The 24,562-nt window shown below is 43.2% G+C and overlaps 1 protein-coding gene across 2 annotated transcripts in view; it reads right to left on the reverse strand.

The window, feature by feature from the left end:
• Positions 1 to 24,562, reverse strand: part of ESYT2 (extended synaptotagmin 2) — a 542,370-nt gene that overhangs the window by 287,464 nt on the left and 230,344 nt on the right. For both annotated transcript variants that reach the window (XM_069211166.1, XM_069211165.1), the window contains exon 3: positions 10,423 to 10,557. In XM_069211166.1, coding sequence (XP_069067267.1) covers positions 10,423 to 10,557 — 135 coding nt within the window. The remainder of the gene's footprint in view (positions 1 to 10,422; positions 10,558 to 24,562) is intronic.

Genomic DNA, 24,562 nt, shown 5'->3' on the forward strand with positions numbered 1-24,562 from the left:
TGTGTAGGTGGGCCAAGTGTTTGTGACAGGGAAGAGCCAAAAACACGTCGAAATTGAGGGGGAACTAAAGTGGGTCCAAAAGGGCAGTTTGAAAAATAACATTTTTAGGCTGACAAGTGCAGCAGAAATGTTATCGGTATAGATGAGACAATGCTGGGTGGTAGGAATTTTGTGGATTACTGCAGATTCCGGAAGGTTCCATCACAAAAATGTGGGAAAAATGTGTGCTTTCCAGCAAAGTTGCAGGTTTGCAGGGCATTGTGGGTAAGGAAATGGTGCGGGGTGCATGTGAAGCACACCACCCTGGAATCAACTAGATGTTTAGTTTTCAGATGTGTCTAGGTCTTGTGGATTTTTGTACATGGCAACGTCCCAAAGTAAAAAAAAGTGCAGCTCTCACCATTCCAAGTGGGACGATTTTGAGAGTTACCAAGCTCTCATGGCCCAAATGTAAAACAAAAACCAAAAATAATCAAATGTCCGCTTGCTTGTCATGGGATAAGATGTTTTAGTGTGCAGGGGAGAGCTGAAAGACTGTTAGCCCCTCCAGTTCGGGTTGGGGCATAACCAGGCCCATACTGGTTGGTAGCCACCACCCCACTATTTTCTTTTATTTTTTGTATTTCCTGGCATCTAGTAGACTTTCTGTCCACCAGGGTGTGGATCGGGGGTAACTGCCCAATCTGCCCACTGGTGGGCAAAACAACTTTGGCCCCATTAATTTGGAGTGGGGGTATGGCCATACCGCCAACCTCTTATTTTGAAAAAAAATCTTCCCTGGTCTCTGGTCCCAAAGGGGGCAAGTATGGCCAACAGTAATGTGCCCCCATGGGGAGAGACCCCTGCCCAAGGGGCTGCCACCTCCAAACAAAACACACACATACACACACACCAATCCATGGTGTCTAGAGGTTTCTGCCCCCTTTGGTGGCAGATTGGCCTAACAAAAATAGGCTGATCTGCCCTCAAGGGGGACAGAAATGGCCTAAATACAATTTGCCCCCCAGGGGAGCAACCCTTGCCTAAGGGGGTGTTCCCCATACATAAAAACATAAAGTAAATAAAAAAATATATATATCCCTGGTGTCTAGAGGTTTCTGCCCCCACCCGGGGGCAGATCTGCCTAATTATATTAGGACGATCTGCCTCCAGGAGGTGCAGAAAAGACCTAAAAATATTTTGCCCCCGGGGAGTGGCCCTTGCCAAAGGCGCCAAAAAAAAATTGCTGGTGTCTTGTGGTTTCTGCCCCCTTGGGGGCAGCTCGGCCTAATTATATTAGGCTGATCTGCCCCGGGGGGGAGGGGGCAGAAATGGCCTAGTAATCATTTGCCCCCCGGGAGCGACTCTTGCCTAACGGGTCACTCCCCAAACATAAAAAAATAAAAGAAAACAAAAAAAAATATCCCTGGTGTCTAGTGTGGGGGGCAGAAATGGCCTACAAATAATTGGCCCACCGAGGAGCGGCCCTTGCCTATTGGGCCGCTCCCCTTACTTGAAATAGCCCACAAAAAAATATATTCCCTGGTGTCTAGTGGTTTCTGCCCCCCCCCCACCCCCGCTGGCAGATCACAACGCCGATCTGCCCCCAGGGGGTGCAGAAATGGCCTAATAATAATTCCCCCCCCCACCGAGCGACCCTTGCCCAAGGGGTCGCTCCCCAAACATAAAAAATAAAAAAAAATCCCTGGTGTCTTAGGCCGATCAGCCCCCGGGGGGGCAGAAATGGCCTAGAAATAATTTGCCCCCCCCGAGGAGCAGCCCTTGCCCAAGGGGCTGCTCCTCTTACTTCAAATAGCCCACAAAAATATATATTCCCTGGTGTCTAGAGGTTTCGCAAGGCTGATCTGCCCCGGGAGGATAGAAAAGGCCTAATAATAATTTGCCCCCCCTGAAGCGACCCTTGCCCAAGGGGTCACTCCCCGAACATATAAAAAACAAAAAAACCAATAAAGAACATTTCCCCTGGTGTCTAGTGGATTTCCAATTATTTGCCCCCCTGGGGAGAGGCCCTTGCCCAAGGGGCCTCTCCCCTTATGTGTACATAAAAAAAAAATCCCTGGTGTCTAGTGGTTTGCAGATTGGCCTAATAAAAATCGCCCGATCTGCTGCCAAAGGGGGGCAGAAATGGCCTAGAAAAAATGTTGCCCCCAGGGGAGCGACCCTTGCCTAAGGGGTCGCTCCCAACAAAAAAAAAAACAATCCCTGGTGTCTCGGGTGGTTTCTGCCCCCCCGAGGGAAGATCGGGGGCAGAAACAGCAAAAAAGTAAATTCCCCCCCTGGAGAGCGGCCCTTGCCCAAGGGGCCGCTCTCCTTATTTAGTAAATTAAATTAAAAAAGAATCCCTGGTGTTTAGTGGCATTTCTGCTGCCCGATCGCATCGCGATCGGGCAGAAGAAATGCTCAGAGAAGCCTGAAAGGAGAGGAAAGGCCTTTCCTCTCCTTCCAGGCTTCTCTGACCCCGTCCACGTGATCGGAGGAGAAATGCAAAGCATTTCTCCTCCAATCCATCATCAGACGCCAGCGGGGGGGGTGGAAGGGGAAGCGATTCCCCTTCCATCCCTGCCTAGTGGAGGGGTTTGCCTGGCCATCGGGGGGAGCGCTAGCGCTCCCCCAGTGCCCCTAGCAGGACGAGGTGATCTCGTCCAAGGCACCGGGGAACCGGCGCCTTGGTCGAGATCACCTCGTCCTGAGCAAACTAGGGGTTAAGATTGTGAAGATCGAAAATAAAAGATTTATTGATTACATGGACTGTCTACACTAACCATTACAATTTAGGCTGCTCGGAGGGTTGTTACATAGAAAATCTCTCCTAGTGCCCTCCTACTCCCCAAAAATTGCATTAGGGGATACCAATTCTTGCTCACGCTCAACAACATACCGTTAAGGAGCAGTGCGCAAAAAAACCTCTACCACACAGCAGTTGGCAGAATTTGGTCAGAACTCTGCATTATAAGCTTAAAATGGAGTGGCCAAAATTCTGCCAACTGCACAGGCAGAGCGGAATTAATTGCCCACTTCTAGTCACGAGTAGTGGAGATACAAAGCATATACTTTGGCTGGGTATCAATCCTGCACAATCTACCCAAACCTCAGCTATAGATACACACGCTGAGTACATATTAACAAGCAAAAAGGAAAGCCAACAACATGAGACAAAGTCAGCAAACTTTGTGGCCACATTGTGACACTGAGCCAAAGTGGCCTCAAAAAAGGAAGCCAGGAATATGCCAGTAAATGGAGTAGGGAGCTGGACAAGCCTGAGGGTGGGTCTGTGAAACACCAGTAATATAGCAGGCATACCTCACTAAGAAACCCTGTAAAGTATTGAAAACACACTCAGCATTTCTTTCTGCACCTTGGTGGATGGAGAAACTGGCCTTAGCTAAATGACGTTGTAACCCCCTAGAAAAAAAGCGGAGACATTCTTACAATTTAGACAATGCATGCTATAAATCTGAATTATGCTCCTATAAAAACTACTACGAGCTAATCAAGTTAGCCAACAACCTTGCCAAAGAGATTTTCTCAATATACAAATCTCTTGATCATGTGGCAGGGGCTATCACCCTTGCAGCCCGTGAGCAAGAGCTTTGCTTTGAACTCTCGGAGGTCTTTAAAAACAAGATTACACAACTTTTGTGTTCCTTCTCGTCTGACAAGGACATGCTTGCAATCCAGGCATATTCCCTTAGCCCCACTGCCTGTCAACCACTTGTTCTCCCCCTGGACTACCTCCGCTCCAGTCAATCTAGATGAGGTAATTTCTAAGATCAATCGCATTTCCACCTGTTCATCTGTGGACCCCTGCCCAGTTTAAGCTGTTAAGGACGCTCGCTACCTCACCTCTTTCATTAATACTTCTCTGGCCTCAGTCAGGGAACCACACTTTTGGAAATGGCTCTCATAATTCCTCTCTTAAAAAAGCACAACATAGGCTCCGCTGTACTATGCAAATTACTAACCTATTCCTTTCTTGCCAGTTGTAGTGATGCATACTTAATGTATTATGTTTTCTTAGAATGTTCATGCAAGAATTTGTCTGTGGAATTCTGGCAGAGTGTGGCTTATTTCTTTGGTAGTTACTCTGTGGCTGGCGAAGGGAGGATCACGCTGATTGTGGTGTTCTCCAAATAAAGATTTTATTGCCTTCTGATGAATGGGGTGTGTCATCTCTACATTTTGGTACGATTGGTAGCCACACTCGGCGACACAGACACCGGAATTCAACGTGAGCAGGATTCTCAGTTCAGCTAATCCTCTGGACAATAGTGGCACCCATGGCCTAATCAGATGCATTAAACCTCCTTGTGAAGATGTGGTTGTGAGGAGTTTCTGTATTGTGGGGGGCTATGCCACGTTGTAAGTACATTGCAAGACCCTGCGCAACTACCATTAAGGCCTGTTAGACTCGAGCAATGGATGCGGCCTGTGTGAATATTGCTCAAGCATTCTATTTTCAGTGCGCTGTGTAGTGTGACTCTAGTAACAGTTTAGCCTACTTACTCTTACCGAGTTCCTGTTGCCTCCATCCGGGCAGCAGTAAATTAGAAGGAGCATGTCCTGCAGTGCTTAGCTCTCTTAGATCGCCACAGTTTCCTTTTCCGGCCACCTCACGCTCCTTAACAGCCAGAGAGCGTAACTATTCTGTAATAGAGCGTGAGGCCTTGGCAGCAGTTTGGTCCTTAGAATATTTTAGGACTTTTTTGTGGGGTCTGTGTTTTTGTATTCATACGGATCACAAACCCTTAGTCAAGGTTTTGAATCCGGGTGGAGCTGGTAAGAGGTCAGCTAGGCTACCTAGTTTAACTTCTAGACTTCAAGTGTATTGGTTCCACATTGCACATATACCTGGGTGGAAAAACACACAAGTGCACTGTCTCTCACACATGTCTGTGGAATTGGCAGAGGGGTATGCACACAGTATATTGACCAAGGATTAGGAAGGAGCTGGGGCGTCATTGTGTGATGTTGAAGAGTGTGCGGGGGCTCATTTACAGCATATGAGTGGTGAAGGAGTATGAAAGGGATCTTGTCCTTAAGAAAATTGAACAAATGGTGGACGAAGGGAGAGGACAGTGGCACCTTCGGTAAGACCATTCGTGAAAATCCTAGATGAACTGACCTTGACAGACAACAAGGTTCTTATGAGGAACAATAAATTTGTGCCACCAGAAGGATTGAGGGAAAGGATTATCAAGCTAGCCCATGAGGGGCCTTTGGGTCAAACCATGACATAGAAAAGAGTGAGGGAGAATTTTTGATGGCTCTGTGTGGATGACCAAATCACTTCTTGGGTGGTACATTGTAAGGTGAGTGAAAAGAGGCTGAAGACGGACCTTCAGACAATACAGGGACACATTGAGGACCCTGGCTTACCTTGGAGTACGGTGTGCTTAGACTTCACTGGGCCTATGCAAGGGATGAAAGACAGTTTGAAGAATGCTTTGTTTTGATGGATGTACAACAAGGTGGTTAGTGGTTAGGTTCAAGCCAGATGTGACCAATAGGAGGACGATTGAGGCGTTGAAGAGAGTGTTTGTGGTGGAAGGATTGCCTCAGGTTTTGATGACAGATAATGGAATGAAACTGATTAATAATTTCTAAAAATGTGTGGCATAACACATCATCATACTGCTCTGTATAACTCCCAAGCCAATGGCATGGTGGAGCGTGCCAACCGCTTGGTAAAGGGTACACTATCCATGGTCATTCAAAATGGGAGTGATGCTGAGGTGATGGTGAATTACATGGTTTGAGCTCATTGCACTACAGCCAAATGTGTGACAAATGTTTCCCTGTTTGAAAAAATGTGTGGGAGGAAGCCGGGCACAAAATTGGCCCTGGCATGGCTGACCAATACGAGTCACAAGAAGGATACTTGCAGACTTCAACAATTTCATTCCACCCGGAGGGATAGGAGAAAGTTGCACCATTAGAAACCGCAGAACTACTCGTTATTTGGAGGATTATATTCAAACTTTGTGAGTATGCAGTACCAACTTTGAGAGACTTATGTTTTTCCATTAGTTACATCCTCATCTTTTGAAGGATTATTTAAAATTGTCTGTATCTTCCGATTGTTTTTTCTATTCATTTGATTTCTATATTATACCAGTTTATGTTTGGCTTTGTTGTGGGTAGAAGGGAAAGGGATGTGTAGTGATGCGTACTTAATGTATTATGTTTTCTTAGAATGTTCAAGTCAGGATTCGTCTGCAGAATTCTGGCATTTTCGTGGGTTCTTTCTTTGGTAGTTACTCTGTGGCTTGAGAAGGGAGGATTACGTGATTATGGTGTTCTCCAAGTAAAGGTTTTATTGCCGTTTCATAAACGACATAGGTGTCATCTCTACACCATTGATCGCCAAAACTGTGGAAAGCTGTGTCAACAAGGAGCTGTGCAAACACAGTGAGGAACATCCCCTTCTAAAAGCTTTTTCTGTCTGATTTTCGCCCCATTCTGACTGCTGCCAGCAATAGCATCAAAATGACTCTAGATGAGGGACACTCCACCAACCTCCTCTCAGACGTATCTGGGTGTATTGATACAGTTTCTCATGGCATACTTTTTGACAGGCTCACTGACACAGGCTTCAAAGGATCAGCACACAATTGTTTTTCTCCTTTTATTTTTATTTTACGGAGGAGCTCCTAAACTCTTACGTTGGGCGATTTTCATTCCACTGACAAAACCATCAATTGTGGGGTCCTACAGGACTCTTCTTTGAGGGCTAGTTCAATAACATCTATCTATACTGGCCATGTTGCGTGTTTTCAGTTTTATGCTTAAGCCGAGGATATGCAAATCATCCTAAAATCTGAGGGTAATCTTGTTATTCTTCAGAACCAGTTAGAAAACTGACTGTGCTCAGCAGTAAGCTGGATGAATGCCAACTCACTCAAGCTAAATACAGACAAAACCAAGATTAAGGTTTTTGGTAATCCTTCCATCTGGGCTTTAACCTGGTGGCCCTTTACCCTTGGTACCTGTTCAGTTACTTCTTCCAATACACGTAATATAGGTGTAATGTTTTAATAAAATATCTCTTTTGTGGCACATACTGACAAACACACTTCAACTTGCTTCTTTTATACTAAAAGTAATTAAGAAGATCATCATTTTGTCACCCAGCTCCTCCAGGAAAGCTTCAGTCCAGATCCTCATCTCCAGGCTGCACTACTTCAGTTCCATTTCCATAGAACCACTATCTTATCTCAGTCACAAACCGCAATTAATACAGAAAGAGGATGATATTGGGACTTGGTAGGAACGACAGCACCACTACTTGTTTGTCTTCTCTTGCTACCAATAAAGGAGCACTGTGTTTGAGTCCCTCTGATTCCCTTAAAGGGGAGTATAAAGCCTCCCCTCTACGAGCTACATAGGCTTTCTCTTCTACTCATATACTCCTGGAACAGTACCTTGATTGGGTATGCAATGGTAGGGTACTATTTTAAAATCCAAGGAATTTGTGAATGAACTTGCTCTGTGGTCTTCACACCTACTTAGAACAATCTCTCTGCGGCTGTTCAAGACAGAAGGAATCTCTTGAAATACCACAAATTGTTAAAAGCTCATCTGTTCTCTCAGTAGATTTTACATTTAAAGTGTTGGTCCGTTAGTGCAGAACAACCAATCTGGTAATCATGCGCTTTATAAATTTAAAATTAAATCAAATCAAGCTGCCCCTGCAGAGAGGCCGGCATTATAAATCTTCATGTCCAATAATTGGGTTTGGCTGCTAGGGACCATGAAATGAAAAGAGTTGTCACAGATGCCAAACAAGGACATTCACAGAAGAGGGACACATCACACAAGAAATTAAGAATTCATGAATGAAGAGATGCAGGACATGGTTTCATTTTAGAAAGTAGATCAGTAATTCATTTGTATTAATTTTGCTGGGAAATAGTACCTTAATATACCTTCTGGATTATCTTTCCAAGGAATATCTTTTCTCACTACTGGATGATCTGTACAGCCAGGAGTTAACTTTGGTGAAACGTGAGTGATCTATGTTGAGGTGGGATGTGAGCCCTTGTTGGAAGAGGCGTATTACAATGGGGGACCTTGGTCATCAATGTTACAGATTTGAGTGGCAGGGATGATGTAGGCAAGGATTGCAGGAATGCTCTTTTTGATAGTGGTCCTTGACAGTGTTTTCGGGATCCCTTGCAAACTGTTCAAACCAATAAGCAATAAGATAACTTCTCACAACTTCTGTCCCTAGGACCAGATTACAGAGAACTCTTCTGTCCCTCCCTCCGTATATTCTACCTTTTTTGTGCGAACATTTGAATAATTTCTAACTCATATTATCCACAGTACTTACTGCTTCTCAATTAGATGTGCCCTATGTCAATTTCAGCGGCTACATACACACAGGTATGGTGGTAGAAAGAAAGAACAACCACCTTAAGAGTAGAATGAATGGGTACAATGAAGGCGACGTCAAAGACTCAGTACTGATTATATACGATGGTTGTCCCAGTGGTGTTAAGTTTAAGATTTCTTTCAACATGGTATGGAGACATTTTTTTTTAATTGTCCCCCAGCAAATATGTCAGAACTTAACAATTATGTAAACCTGCGCCACAAGCACAGAGGACAAAACATTTGTTTTTAATTTGCACTGAACATTAGACTTTAAGGTATAGTCTTTTAACCCAGTTTTGACACTGGGCTATTGACCTGTATGGACTCCTTATTTTTGTTCCCTAAGATACAGAGTTATTTTTATAAAAGATAAAGGATCACTGTTTTAATATTAATACTTGTATTTTTTAGTATTGTAGGCACTTAAACATTTTCTGTTTTCTCATGCCTTTCAATTCGGTCACCCCTTCTTCACAGAGAATAGAAACTTTCTCAATAATTTGCAACTGAGTATTTTTTCATTAATCCATGGTCTCAGTCAGGGCTAAAACAGGAACTAAATATATATATATATATATATATATATATATATATATATATATATATATATATATATATATATATATATATATTTCCAACAACAAATCGGTCTCTCAGGCAGAGCACTCTGACTGCTGGTGCAATGTATCACCAGCAGTCAGAGTGCTCTGCCTGAGAGACCGATTTGTTGTTGGAAATTAATATGGCTGAAGCACCCGGTATTGAGGCAAGTGAGGAGGTGAGGGGATACTATGCCCTTGCGTTTGTACTATACAATGGAAGATGAAAAGACTAAATACGTCGGAACTTCTAATGCGCCTTGTGCCTCCTTGCAATGGATAGGACAGTCTCGCCAAGGAACTGGGTGAGCATATGTCCTTTTAATATTCACAATACCGATGCGGCCCTGCTAATGGGTAAAAGGGCCTGGAGGCACAGAGCAATGTTTTATAGTATTTCAAGCAGTTTGGGATCGAGAAATACGTGCAGAATCAGATAACTGCTGTGAAAAGGTTATTGGGTTAAAACAACAAAGCACGGCTGGTGAATGATTACGATCTTGAAAGTATGTTGAACATTGCAATTAGAACTAAAACAAATGTACATTTAAACAAAAGGAGCCGTGTTAATTAATTAATTATGTCACAGTGCAAGTAAGAAGCCCCAGGTGGGCTATATTGACAACTACGGATCCCATAAGGCCTCAACACATATAAAAGCTATGTTGATGGAAATAACGCGAGAACACAGATTTAAATCCACTTGATAAAGACGGACAGTCGAAACGCGTTGTGGTGCTGTGATGCTTGTTTGATGCTGTTATCAGTCAAATAAAACTGCAAGAAGAAAGCTTCCAGGAGTGCAGCGCCCTCTTTTTTGTTATATATATATATATATATATATAGTTATATATAGTTATATATAGTTCCAGAGCCCTAGTCAGAAGGCTACTTCCACCGCCTATTGCTGCTTAGTGCTACCAGTTACAGTAACCACACAAATAATAAATGTCACACTCTTGAAAGTGTGACAATTCCAGGCCCCCGAAGCTAAAATTATGGCTTAGGCACCAGTTATTATTCATTCGTAATGCATAATTAATCAACAAACAACTGTTTTTGTGCTCGTCTGTAAATTAAACAGCATCACCGTGTAGCAGACTGACATAAGTGCCAGTGCTGACAATTAAGTATCAGTGCCGAGCACCGGAAACCACATCTCAAATTTAACACTGGTCTCAATGAAGCAAAAGCTTGGAAAAATGGACTTGGGAATAGAGAACATTTCTGGCATTTACACAAACCATAATATGTTAACAGGTGAATTAAACAGTTATTTGACATGAAATCCCTTAAAAAGATGTGCTATGAAATGTTGTGTTGTGTACAACATCTGTTTGAGTTACGTTAAAACCATAAATACTCTCAATCTCAATTTCACAGTGATTTAGGAGCAGTATAATCGAAAATGTGAAGGAAGGTACATATTTTGCTTTAGGAAACTGACCTGGTGCCCCATGTCGATCTTCGTGAAATTGAATGTGCTAAGGTGGCTGGTTGCTCCTCTCACCGCTGGCTCAATTGTCTCCCGAAATATTTTCTCTATAAACTTGCAGATGAACGGCCACATATGCTTCACTGTCTTTAGAATAAAAGAGGAAAAGTTCAACTATTAAACATGCAATCACATTGTATTATAGGCATCAACTGGCATTTCTAACATTTACTTTAGTTATGTAGCAATTTTATTATTTAAGTATGAATGTTCCCAAAACTAACATTGCCACCAACCAAAGGCAATACTTCAGCTTTATAGAGGAAATGAAGCACATGTAAAGCCAAGTTATGTTCTTACCCATCTTCCACAAATTCATGGCATTCTTTTTATGATCTAATTGACTAATATAGCTACAATCGGTGGGGGTTCTAATCTTTACATGCCCTCCTGGATCTCACTAAACTAAATGGTAACACAGAATATATTTTCATATTTCAGTGTATATTGAATACTATCTATTTTTCATCCTACCCTTTTCTAAGACTATGCCTTGGAGAAAAATACATTCAAGACAGATTCATACAGCAGGAACATTATGAATATATCCGAAACAAAGTAGCAGTCAATGGCTCACATTCAAGTAAAAGCCCAGCTATTTCTGTACAATGGCAGCAGGAATGGACTGATGGTCATATTCCTATGAAAAAACAGAAACATGATCAAACAAGATAATTCACCTATTTATAACTCTGACTTTCAGTGGTGTTTATAGCTATTTTCTGTGCATCCAGACCTTCCTGTCCTTGACCAAGAAAAGGTCTCTGTCCTCCCAAACACCTCTGGTGCATCTCTCCTTGACTTAACCAGCATGTTCAATAATGAACATAAATAATCAGTACAATACATTTCTCCACTGGCACAGAATGGGTAAAACCATTTGATACAGAAGATCCACAGTCCTGCATACATTAACCGCTGTCTGTACTTTCACTAACCCCAGTTGACAAAAAAGCCCCTCTCAGGAAATGAGGACCTGCATGCATACCCAAGCAGTAAGTGATATGCTCCCTGGATCGATTTTGTCGCACTTTGTTGCAATCAGTTTGATCAAAGGGGAAAAACATACAGCTACAGTTGTTAATGGGTTGAAATGTGTACACTGTGGGCTAGCTCACAGGAGCAAACAACAATACATTTAGCTTAGTCACTGGCTGATGTCAATTAATGCCAATACTCTTAACAAGTATGCAGTGCTAATAACAGGCTTAAGTACACAATGTGAATGGTGAATTTAGGTTGTACAAAGTACCAAAGTTATAACACAAACACACTAAGGATCTGACAAATGCAGCAACAACTATATTGCTGTGAGAGGTTTTATAAATAGAAAATCAAACCAGCAAGAGTAAATCTGATGAACAGTGATAGAGTAAATTGGGAAAATAGATTTATTCATTGAGGTTTTACACTTCTAGTTTCCTTTCAGACTGATGCTAATATTGCAGTTTACAGCTATCCAGTAACAATTATAAATTAGTCATTTGACCAACTGATAAAAAACAAGCACCTTGGAGAAATATAGAACTAAGAAAGATAAACAACAAATCATAAGGCTTCAACAAACCTGGCTCAAAACAAGCAACAATTAAGACAAACTTCACCTATGCAAACTTAACAAAATATACGAATCAACAATCACAAAATCTAAAACGGTACTATTCAGACAGAATTCAAAACGCTAAATGTGCAAATAAATAATTTTATATAATTCTCACTGAATTTCATAAACCTAAAAGCACGGAAGGAACTCATCCTGTTACTAAAGAATTCACAGACAAACTGGCAAATCATTACACAACCAAAGTAGACACATTGGACTCCTATTTAAAACAAAGGAAAACCACCAGCACCAATTAATTTTCTAAAATCCCCTCCAAAAGTAAGCTAAATCAGCCTCTGTATTCCTTCAAACTAATATCACAAAGTGAATTTATGGCTCTACCACACCTGTAAGAAGATTCATCAGTAATTTGATTTGATTTGATTTAACTACGGGAATATTTCCAGAAGACCAAAAAAAAGGTGTACATACACCCATTATTAAAGAAAACAAACCTGGACCTGCATGCCCCTAATAACTACAGACTAAATACAAATGGGCCTTTCCTGGACAAACTGATAGAAAAAGCACAATTCACCCAGATGTCACAATTCATTGAAGATAACTCCATACTTTCGGACTACCAAACCGTATTCCGCCCAGGAAGAAGCACGAAATATGCCCTCATCTCCTTCTAGGATGACCTTAAAAACAAAGTAGAACGCAGTTGGGTTGCTGCACTACTTCTCTTGGACCTCTTAGCTTCCTTTGACACAGTTGACCATAACACACTAGTACAAAGAGTCTACGAAGCTGGCATAGAGGGGACTGCTCTCAACTCGATCACATCCTACCTTCAAAGCAGAACAAATGTCATCCATACTCCCCTGTTCTCATCCAAACTGCACTTCACAAAAGCACGGGTCCCCCAATGCTCTATCATCTCACCCATGCTTTTCAACATCTACAAGAAAGTCATTACCAGTAATGATTAATGAATTTCACCTCATATGCTACAACTTTGCAAATTACACATAAACACTCCTTAAACTGGAAAGTCCCAAAGGCATTGGAAACTCAAAAATCTTCAGCTGGCTCAGAGACATTGATCAGTGGATGGCATGGAGCCATCTTGAATTGAATGGTCCCAAAACAGAAATACTCCAATATGGCAACTGGAAACATTATGACATACTCTGTGCCTGGCCTGACGATCTGGGACAACATCCTGAACTATCTAAGGAGTAAAAAACCTTGGAATTACTATAGACATCAAGTTAACAATGAATGACCAAGTGGACAAATTAGCAAGATCAAGCTTAATCACCATGAAAACTCCGCGACACATCTTCCACCCTCTTGGATTGCCACACAAGGTCCAGACTAATAGCTCTCTTGTACTGTCTAAACTTGATTACTGTTGTTGTACTGGTGGAGACTATGAACAGTTTCCAAGCTCACTCCTTTTCGTAAGGCTCTGGAAGATGTATTTGGGCAGCCTGGAGCACATAAGATTGCCTGGCTTTGGGTCATAAAATTCGACTAAGGCAGATTGGGTATGAAAATCTTTGGTGTTCCCCAGAAGACACTATCTCAGTGTCAAAGTCAGAACTAAAAGATGCCTACTGGCACCATACCGACCACCTAACTGTACATTCCCCTAAGGCCGGAACCCTTACTGCTTCCTTTTTGGAGTTTAAAGCTGACTACCATATAGAGGCAGTTTTAGATGGGATCGAACCTCCCTTTGAGAGCTCCCAATTGGAAAAGGAACACTTTTCATCAGGAATAACATCATCGAATACATTTACCAAAGGAACCTCCACTCAAGATTGAAACCTCACCTCAAAACCCCACCATACATGAAAAAGGCAATAGGTGGTACATCTTTCTCTGTTCAAGCAGCCAAACAACGGAAATTCATTACCCCCAAATATAAGATACATGGATAACTATCTTATTTTGAGAAAACTACTCAAGAGTTGTCTCTTTCCTACATAACGGCCATACTCAAACACTAATGTACAGCATATCCCTGTGTATGTAAACATTTATAATTTGATTATATGTATATATCTAGATATGTGCATTCCTTTGCACGCAGCTATATATACATATATTTCTATGCTTAACAAGTTTATAGGTCATTGCAGTTTTTATGTTATTTCATTAGATGCTTATGGTTTTATGTTTATTTATCTATTACAATATCTAAATACTATCATAACGTTTTTTTTTATTTACAGGTGCTTCACCACTGAAATATGTAGGACAAGATAAAATTTAACAAAATAAGCATTGGCAAAGCCAACAGGTTTCGCCTATGGGAAATTGCCTGCCTTCGTCAGTATTTACATGTTGCACAGAAGAGTGCAAGCTATTGTGCAAGCTCAAAGACGTGGCCAGCACTGACCAGTTTAGTTTTTTTTTTTGTTTCCTTTAAGCGTTGTGTCACAGCAGCATGTGCTTTTGTACAATAAGTATAAAAACAGCATGGGGTGGGTGGGTCAAGCAATACAAGGGAGTGGTTAAAACGTAACAGTGGGAGGGGCGTGGGGGGCATTGGGTAACATAACGTAGAACAGGAGGTGTGTGGGGGGGCTAGGTGACATAACAGAAAGCATTGTGCAGGGGTAACTTAACAACAAGCGCTGTGCAGGTGAAACCTAAAAATGTGTGGATGGTACTTGGTAGAAAGATTTAAAAACTGCAGCTTTCATCGTGTGAATAGGGGATGCTTAAGTGATTAGTGTTACGGCGTTTTCCTGTTGTTGTTACCACCCAGCATCAAACCAGAAATGCACCACAATCCCAAAAAGTTAACAGACCTCACCCCATGGAACAACTTTACAGTTGCACAGGATCGCATACATTGTTTCACGTGAGGAGATTACTGCAGGGATACAAGAGAAAAGCCTTGGAATGAACCCTTCAAGGGGCACCTATGCCCCCATTTCAAGTGAAGGCTATTACTATTCGTGAGATATGGGAGGATTTTTTTTGGGGGGGGGGGGGGGGGGGGTATTATACTTTGTTACGTCACTGATTCCAAAAGGCCCTCTTCGCTCCTTAACACAATTCTGAGCCTGGCCTACATGACGGGGGAAAACTATATTGTAAAACGCCATAATTTAAAGAGTTAAGGGAGCGTTCTGCATGTGCATCCTCAGTGGGGCTAGATTAATCACAGCTATCCCTGAAACAACTTCGCAGAGTAGAGAGTACGGTACGTTTTGAAAATAAAATAAATAGGTAAAAATACTGCTTTGCCACAGTTAATGCTGTGTCCTTTTATTACTGATTGTTAAGTGTGGTTTATTGTCAGCAGTGCTCTGGTGCACTTTCTTCTGCGTTCCTCTGTAACATCCTTACATGTATATTTTAACTAACAGCAGATGGGGCGCAGCTTCCACTGTGCAGAGCACGGAGCACTAGCGAGTTTCTTGTGCGTGAGTCACACTGAGGTGGGGCAGGCGAGTTGCTTACAAAAGGTTGTACATAAAACGCATCGCAGCCACAAGTGTCTAATGAATGGCTCCAAGATGGAACTGGTTTTGCACAAACACAAGAAAATCGATTTAAACGGTGCATGTGCATTCTTGTGCTTACATATTACTTAAGGACGGGCAGTTCCAGAAAAAGAGAACAGCGGCAGCAGTCGCACAGCACATGTGAAGGCAGGATTGTAGCATTCATGGTGTTTTCATAAGCAAAAAAAAGAGCAAACAGTGGGAGTGTGGCGAGAAGTAGGCATGCATGTTTACTACGGGCCGACTCAATAAGAACTGCCAAATCGAAGTAAGTAAGGGATGAGTTATTGTTTACATGAGAACTCCTGCCTCTGAAGACGAAGCGGGGGAGAAGCCGGGAAAGCTTCCTGCGTTTCAGGCAGACACTGCTCGTGGCACGGCAGCCAGAACGTGCACACGCTACTACTGTAGCCAAAGTAGGTGCCTATATACACTACTACTGCAGCTGGCACATAGTTTAGGGTGACCACCTGGCATTGAGGCAAATTCTGGACAGGACTGTAAAAAATTCAGGACTGTAAAAAATTCAGGACAAAGGGTCAAAATTCAGGACAAAAATTCAGGACAAGGGGTCAAAATTCAGGACAAAAATTCAAGAACAAACGTCAGTTTTACAGACACACGCAAGAGAGGCCATGCCTCACTATGCTGTCAGTGCATTTATTTACTCTTTTTTAACATAGCACTATTTATTCACTGTGGACCTTTTGTGATTGCCTCCTGGAGTGCTACATTCAGGTGTCACATTACGTCCTTGTTCAGTAGTAAATTAATGCCCTTCAAGGCAAGGCCATCACCCCTACCCAAATCTACCCATCTTTCCTGAAGAGAAAGTAACAGCAACATTTTGATTATGTTTCTGAACATTTCAAAACCCCTGGCAAACAGTTTGGGAAACATTAAGGTAATTAACCTTATGCTAGTTTAAACAAATTGAACAAAAACATCTGGCTTACCCCAACCACCCATGGACTTTCAACCTAATTTTTTTAAAAGAGGCAGGGCAGATGGTGTGGGTGACAGTCTCACACCTTATGACAGGATGTGATGTACCCATAACTTGTCTGTAGTCTCACTGCAGAGTGTATGTTTGGGACTCTACATATATCTCAGAAATGGGAGCCCGGACTACCAAAGATAATAAAAGAGTAGGATGAAATCGAGATCAAATGGGAGATCCATGGCAAGTAATTCAAAGGGTTGTTGCTAACAACTGGATAAATAAAGAAGAGAAGAACACGGTGGGCCAATTCCTAAAATCAGACAAGATGGGTCCACCAAGATTATTTGAAGGTATTGGGTACCTGGGGAGTTGTCTGCACACAGGAGCGAAACAGAAGGGGCACCGTCAAGTGGTTGAACAATCAACTCCCATCCACCTTGGCAAACTCTTCTGGTGCAATGGTCCGCTGTTAGTGCTTTTGAAGGGTGAGCAGGGGCCAGACCCCTTGCAAGGTTGCGCAAGGCAATTGCCCGCTTGGTCCATGTCTTTATATGGTTTTGAAATTGAGCAAAAGCCAAACTAGAGATCTGGGTTATCCCTAAGTGTCAAGTACACATAGAATCTTCAAATTATTTGGGATGTAAATTGCACAAACAAAATTTACAAATTTTAAAATTTAATTAGTGTTTCTTTAACATATGGCATTGTTTTCGCCTTCATACACAATTAGATCTCATATTGAACTGGGAATCAGTTACCTTTTGATATCAAGTGATTAATATATACCATTCTTACACTGATTTCCAGGATGAAAATCTCGGCAGAGCGAACGGTCCCTCCAAGCCCAGTTTGCTTTTTGGTCTTCTCTTCTGCTTTCTGTAAAGGCCATGTGGCACTAGCGAAGATGGTGTGCTACCCCAATCATAGTATTATTTTGCAAACCTTCCCCTGCTCGTCCTTCATTCCTTCTTCAGACAGGCCACACATCTGATTTGGTCGCTGCGGCGCCATTGGGAGCTCTTTCAACTCTAAAGCGAACTGTGACTGCGGGTGGATTAGATCTTCTGGACTTAGAATGCTTTTATTCAGCTGCAGATGTCCAATGGGTGGCTCACTGGCTTTCTGCCCACCTCCCTCCATGAGATGGGGTTTACCAGTAAAGACTTTTAAGGAAGGCTTAATGCACTGCTCAGCGTTTCCTACTGACCATCCTATGGATCACCATCCGGGGTTATCATGCATGGCTTTCTCTTGCCTTGCCAGAACCTGTAAACTCACTGACACGAAGAAACCATATGCTCCTGCACCACCTTTGCTAAGCCTTCCCACTCGCACAGGATGGCTGTGCTCAGAGCAACTCCATCAGTGGCATGTTGCAGGTGTCTTAAAATTGGGGACTTTGTACAGTGAGCTACTAAATTTCCAAACCCTTGTGGCAGACTACCATCTTCACCCTGGTCAACTCCTTACTTACAACCACCTTAAATAATCATTAAATGCCCTATTTCATGTCTGCTACCTAGCACTAACCCTACAAGAGGTGTGCCAGAAGCTCTGTACCATAGGAAATGGTGGCAAACTGGCTTGAATGGGTGTACAGACCTATCCTGCAACATGGAAACCACTCCAGGTCTTCTTGTCATACTACCTGGGTGATTGATGTAGCCAAACCTCTGCAAGATATGGACTAAAATACTGGACTTTCCCCACAAAGTATCCCACTGCTGTCACTTTAAGTAAATTCATAGTGCTTCCTTGTGAATGCATTCTGCCCGTTGCTTGCCATTGGCCTTGTGGTTTGTAACTCACAATTTGTTGCTTTCAATTTGCTGGCTTTATTTGTTTTAGGCTATGCAGCTTGAATTCGTCCCTTCCCTTGCCAAAACCTTATTTACAGTATCCTGCAGAGTGCTCCCTTTCTGTAAACAGGCCTGTAAATCTTGTTCTTATCTTATCATATTTGCTGTGCATTCAAATAACAAAGTCAAATGTCAGGCTCTGTCTTCGGTGGGAACTTAGTGTTTCCTTTCCTTTCTCTGACTTCAAAGTGAGAGGATTTATGCAACAATCTTGCTGGATACTGGGGTTAGATAAGAGTTTTTTCTATCACATGACAACATTTAAATAGACTTCAGAATATATCAGAATTGCACCCTACTCTGTATCACTCCACTTTACGCCACTCCATGCCACTGTTCTCTTCTCCATGCGGAACCACCCCACATTATGCCACTGCTCTCTATGCTACTTCACACTATGCCTCTCTACTCTACTCTGTACTACTCTACTCTAAGCCACCACACTTTGCGCCTCTCTACACCACTGCGCTCTGCTCGTCTGCACGCCATATCACTCCAGTCTAGGCAACACCAATCTAATCCGCACAACTCCACTCTCTGCCACTCTGCAACGCTGCACTGTACGCCACGGCACTCTAAGCTAATACACTCTATGCTAATGCACTTTACTCTGTAACACTCAACTCTATGCCCCTGCACTCTACATCAATACACTGTACATCATTCTAATCTACTCTGCACCTCTGCACTCTATGCCACAGCACTCTACACTACTTTACTCTATGCCATCACACTCTATGCCACTTTATGCAACTCCACTCTAACCTGCACTTCTCCACTCTAAGTCACCTCACTCTACTGTGAAATAATCTACTTTATGCCACTGCACTCTGTGCCACTGCATTCTATGCCACTGCACTCTACCCTGCACCTCTCCACTCTATGCAACTGCACTCTACTCTGAAACAATCTATTCTACGCCACTGTACTCTATACCACTCTGACCACTGCACTCTAGTTCAATGCACTCTACACCACTGCAAGCTGACACTCTGCAACACTGCTCTGGCCGCCACTATACTCTACACCACTCTGCCCTGTACTACTGCATTTTGCACAATATACTTTATTCCACTGCATTCTATGCCACTCTACTCTGCCCAATGCCACTCTATGCAACTGCACTCTACACCAGTGCACTCTAAACAACTGCACTGCCCTTTACTCTGCACCACTGTACTCTATGCCACTGTTCTCTGTACCACTACACCACTGCACTGACACTCTACTCTGCAACTCTGCACTCTACACCACTCTACTCTATGCCACTGCACTCTAGGCACTATACTCTACTCTACACCGCTCTACAATACTCCACTCTGCACCACTCTACACCACTACACTCTATGCCACGAGTCTACTCTGCACTCTATGACACTGCACCACTCTGCATTACTGCACTCTCTGCTACTCTATTGTATGCCACTCTACTCCACTGCATTCTATGTAACTCTACCCATGCCACTCTAAGCCGCGGCACTCTGCACCAATGCACTCTAAACAACTGCACTGTACGCCACTGCCCTCTACTCTGTACCACTGTACTCTACGCCACTGCTCTGTGCCACTCTACTCCACTCTACATCACTGCACTGACACTCTACTCTGCAGTTTTGCACTCTCCACCACCGTACTATACACCAATGTACCAAGTACTACTGCATTCTATGCCACTGCACTCTATGCCACTCTACTCTGCATCACTCCACTCTACAGCACTTCACTCCCTGCAATGTGAGTCTACTCTGTAATCTATGCCACTGCACCACTCTACACTACTGCTCTCTCTGCTACTCTATTGTATGCCACTCTACTCCACTGCACTCTATGCCACTCTACTCTGTCCCATGCCACTCCATGCCACTGCACTCTACGCTAACGCACTCTAAACAACTGCAAAGTACCCCACTGCATTGTACTTTGCACCACTGGGCTCTACGCCACTGCTCCTATGCTACTCTACTCCACTCCACAACACTATGCCACTAGCTTTAAGCCATGCTGAACAGCAGCTACTCTGGTGTATAACATGGCTAATGGCTAAAACACATTAGCAAAGCCAATAACTCTTTCGCAGATGAGACCTATTGGCTTTGCCAATGTTTGTTAGTACTATGAGGTACCGAGGTACCTGAAAGAACTGTGAAAAATACAATTACTTCATAATAAAGGCTGCTACAAAATGCGCAAATACATTTCGGTTAAATAAAAAAAAAGTGCTTCTCAAATACAGATTTGAATAATATACAGTTTATACCTGGGATAAAAAAATGTATAACACTCCATTAAAACCACACACTTCACAGCTCACCTTGGAACACCATTACAATACCTCTCTGAAAGAAATATCTTTGCCACCAGAAAACTTCAAGTGACTCCTTTTAGTAAAGTCAATGCAGGTTTTCAAGCCCCTTTGTATTTGCAGATTTACCAGTTGCCCACATTTGCATGTCTTTAGGGAAGGAGACCCCCTCCCTCAGAGCACAGGAGACCCCCTGCCTTCCAGCCCAGCTGGGGAAACTCCTCTGCCCGTAATTTCGCCCTGCCTCTGTTGCCCTTTAGGTGAAAGGCTAAAATTACGGACAAATGCCGTCCGTTAAAGCTTTCATCACGGACAACGGACAGCAGGGCGAAATTACGGACAGTCCGTGAAATTTACGGATGGGTGGTCACCCTAACATAGTTTAGCCGCGGAAACCATACTGTAGAAAATCACAACACACAGGGTTTCACCCGGATTATTCACACACTCTTAGTATAACAGCCAGAGTGAACATCCGCACTGCTGCCCCCAAACAATTCCTCCCCTACTGCAGCTATGGCCACTAGTATCAGCAGGGCAACCTTCCTGCTGACAGCCAAGGGTACTGCGTGAACGCAGCACAGCGTGAACGCAGCACAATAACAGCTGCAGGCCGCTACAAGCACAGTGCATCCAGGCTCATAAAGAGCACTTGATAGTCACTTTTCAAGCTCTTTCTCGCATTCGCCTGCAGTGTCCATGGCAAAGCTACAGGACCCTCTGAGCCCACTGCTCCACAAGAAGATGGGGAATGAGATACACTGCTCGCCACTATGGGCTCCTCAGCATAAACTTCTGGTATGGGCGGCATTGGAAAGTGTGCACAGCCATGTATGGACAGCTTGGGGAAAAGAAAACCCAAACATAAATTAGACCGATGTTTGAACAAACAAATGGTAAGTTCAGATAAGTAAGGGGCGGGTTTTAAGATTTTTTCTCCGAATTAAAGATACTTCACAAGCACAGTGCAAGCCCTGGGCAGGCGAAACCTAAAAAAAGAATTAAAAAAAACGAATACAAAATATACAAATAAATTACCTTCAAGTACTGCAATACTTGAAAGTCTGTGTTTATACAATACTACTTTAATTCTCAATATATTATCTTCCTTATATCTATATACCCTTTCTATGTAGTTATGTAGCTATATATTTATTACTTTACTCCTAATGTAGAACAGAAAAAAATGTTTACTCTCTCCAATGCACTACTCTGTCTCACCCTATACCTCTCTCTCAATCTATCCTCTATCTCCACTCTCTGACTCTAGGCTCTTCCCTCCTGGCTCACCCCAAACCTCATTTTACTACTATGATCTCCTAAACAACCTTTTCGAAATTCTTCCCTCATTGACCTCTCCTTTGACTAATGCCAAACCTTATTTTACTACTATGGTTTCCCTAATCCCTTTCTAGAGACCCTTCCCTCTTCCTCTACCTCTCTTTTTACTCATACCTAACCTCATCTTACTACTATGATCTCACAATTAAAATGTTCTAGACTCTTCCCTCTTCTATCCCTCCGCTATTCTATTCCTTCCAACTAACAAACTCACATGACCACCATTCAAATGAACTCAGATTTCCTTATATTAATCCATTACTAATCCTTTGGGTTCCGAAGCAGCGGGCTACTTGCCGAAAAGCGATTTGACGTCTTATCAGGGATACTAAGCGCTATATAAATATAATTACAATTAATTAGAATTAAACTTGTATCTCTTTAGGTTTCTAGCAAACCACAGCAAAAATTAGAGTATTCTGTTGCCCTTTATTTGAGGCTTAGCGTCTGTACCCTGCTTGCTCTTTGAATAGATTGTGTTGCAGTTCTAGAATAAAATCTTTCAGGTCATCCAAAGAGTGAATCATTGGATACACTTTAATAGCATATCTCCCCACTGAGTGTAAAGCAAATCACAATCATTCATTAGCCTAAGATAAAAGTGGAAGGAGCCAAATATCTCTGAAAATAATAGATAAAATGAGACTAAAGAGTGACCGACATGTCATAATTTCTGAGACCAAGGGGGTCATTCTGACCCTGGCGGTCATGGACCGCCAGGGCCAACGACAGCGGAAGCACCGCCAACAGGCTGGCGGTGCTTCTGGGGCCATTCTGACCGCGGCGGTAAAGCCGTGGTCAGGAAAGGGAAACCAGCGGTTTCCCGCCGGTTTCCCGCTGCCCCAGGGAATCCTCTACGGCAGCGCTGCAAGCAGCGCCGCCATGGGGATTCTGACCCCCTTCCCGCCATCCAGTTTCTGGCAGTTTTCACCGCCAGAAACAGGATGGCGGGAACGGGTGTCGTGGGGCCCCTGGGGGCCCCTGCAGTGCCCATGCCACTGGCATGGGCACTGCAGGGGCCCCCTAACAGGGCCCCATTAGGATTTTCAGTGTCTGCTTGGCAGACACTGAAAATCGCGACGGGTGCAACTGCACCCGTCGCACACCAGCAACTCCGCCGGCTCCATTCGGAGCCGGCTTCCTCGTTGCTGGGGCTTTCCCGCTGGGCGGGCGGGCGGCCTTTTGGCGGTCGCCCGCCAGACCAGCGGGAAAGTCAGAATGACCGCCGCGGTCTTTTGACCGCAGTACGGTCTTCTGGCGGTTTCCGCCGCCCGCGGGGGTCAGAATGACCCCCCAAGTATTTAAAAGGCTTGGAGACTAATGTACAGACGTATACACAGGTCAACATTCCACAGAGTGTACTGATGTAATGAGCATAGAGACAAACTTCCCATCACCCATCCAAGGTGAATCCTCCCTGTGAAAAGTCAAGAAATGAATGTGATTTAACATTCTCCTACTCGAAAGTGGGCATCCTCCACTAAGAGGTCAGATCCAATCTTACCAGAATATGAGGTTTGCTCTCCCCTTCTGCCCACCATAGATTGACCCACTGTGGTACAGAAAAAGGGCCCATGTTTCACTAGGCATGAACCTTGCACTGTGTCCTGAGATTACAACCCTCAACCAACAGAGTATAAATCCCAATCCTTGAGCAATGTCACTAGTCTATATGGACACAAAATTAGTATGATTGCAAGTAGATTAGTACAGCCTCTTAACACATCTCAGTGCAACCTGCAGATTCCAAGATTCAACCTACGCGGGGCATCCATCTACCACCGTTGTCCTACCTACAATTCAAAATCCAAGAACTATCATTACGCTGGTGGCATATTGTTTTTCAGTCCCAGCACCCTCCCTTGCTTACGGCTTTACCAACTAAGCTGAGAAGCAAAAGAAGACTGAAAACAAGAGACAAAAGTGCAGAAAACCTTCCTCTTTTCATTTGAAGGGGACGGGGAGGGGATAGGGGAGGGGGCTGAATCCCGGCAAATTAAGTGTGAACTGGACGCGCCAAGAGGGCCTCAAGCATAGATAAGAATTTAACATAAAATAACTTAACGTAGTAATATCTGAAGAATCATGTTTGAAAACTTGGTGACCTTAAAAGTCACTATACGGGAACGCTGTCCGGAGGGTAGGTCTGTGGATGAGGACCGCTGACACAATTTGTCAGTTTTAGTCCCTGACATGTGATTCCTAAGTAGCCTTTTCTCGAATCTGGGATTGGGCAACCTTCTCTTGACTTAGCCAGTTGACTGTCCTTTTTTCATCTCCCACATTAAGGTTACCGTTAGTTAAGATTCTTTGTTGTTATTTTCTTTTTGGTCCTGATGAAGCGTTGATGGATCCGGTTGGACCACTAGACGTTGACCCACGATTAGAGGTACTTCAACAGTTTTAGTCCTCTCGTGTTTTTGTCTTCTTGTTGAGAGTAATTGAGCATTATCACTCACCTTTTTACTTTCACTTTGGTTTTAATCTTGGTCTCCATCTCATTCATACTGATTGAATTTATGATGTGTTTTCGAGATGGATAGCCAATTTTACCCTTTTTTTTTGTTCTCTCCG

The sequence above is a fragment of the Pleurodeles waltl genome, chromosome 10 (genome assembly GCF_031143425.1).
Source record: "Pleurodeles waltl isolate 20211129_DDA chromosome 10, aPleWal1.hap1.20221129, whole genome shotgun sequence".
Lineage (NCBI taxonomy): Eukaryota > Metazoa > Chordata > Amphibia > Caudata > Salamandridae > Pleurodeles > Pleurodeles waltl.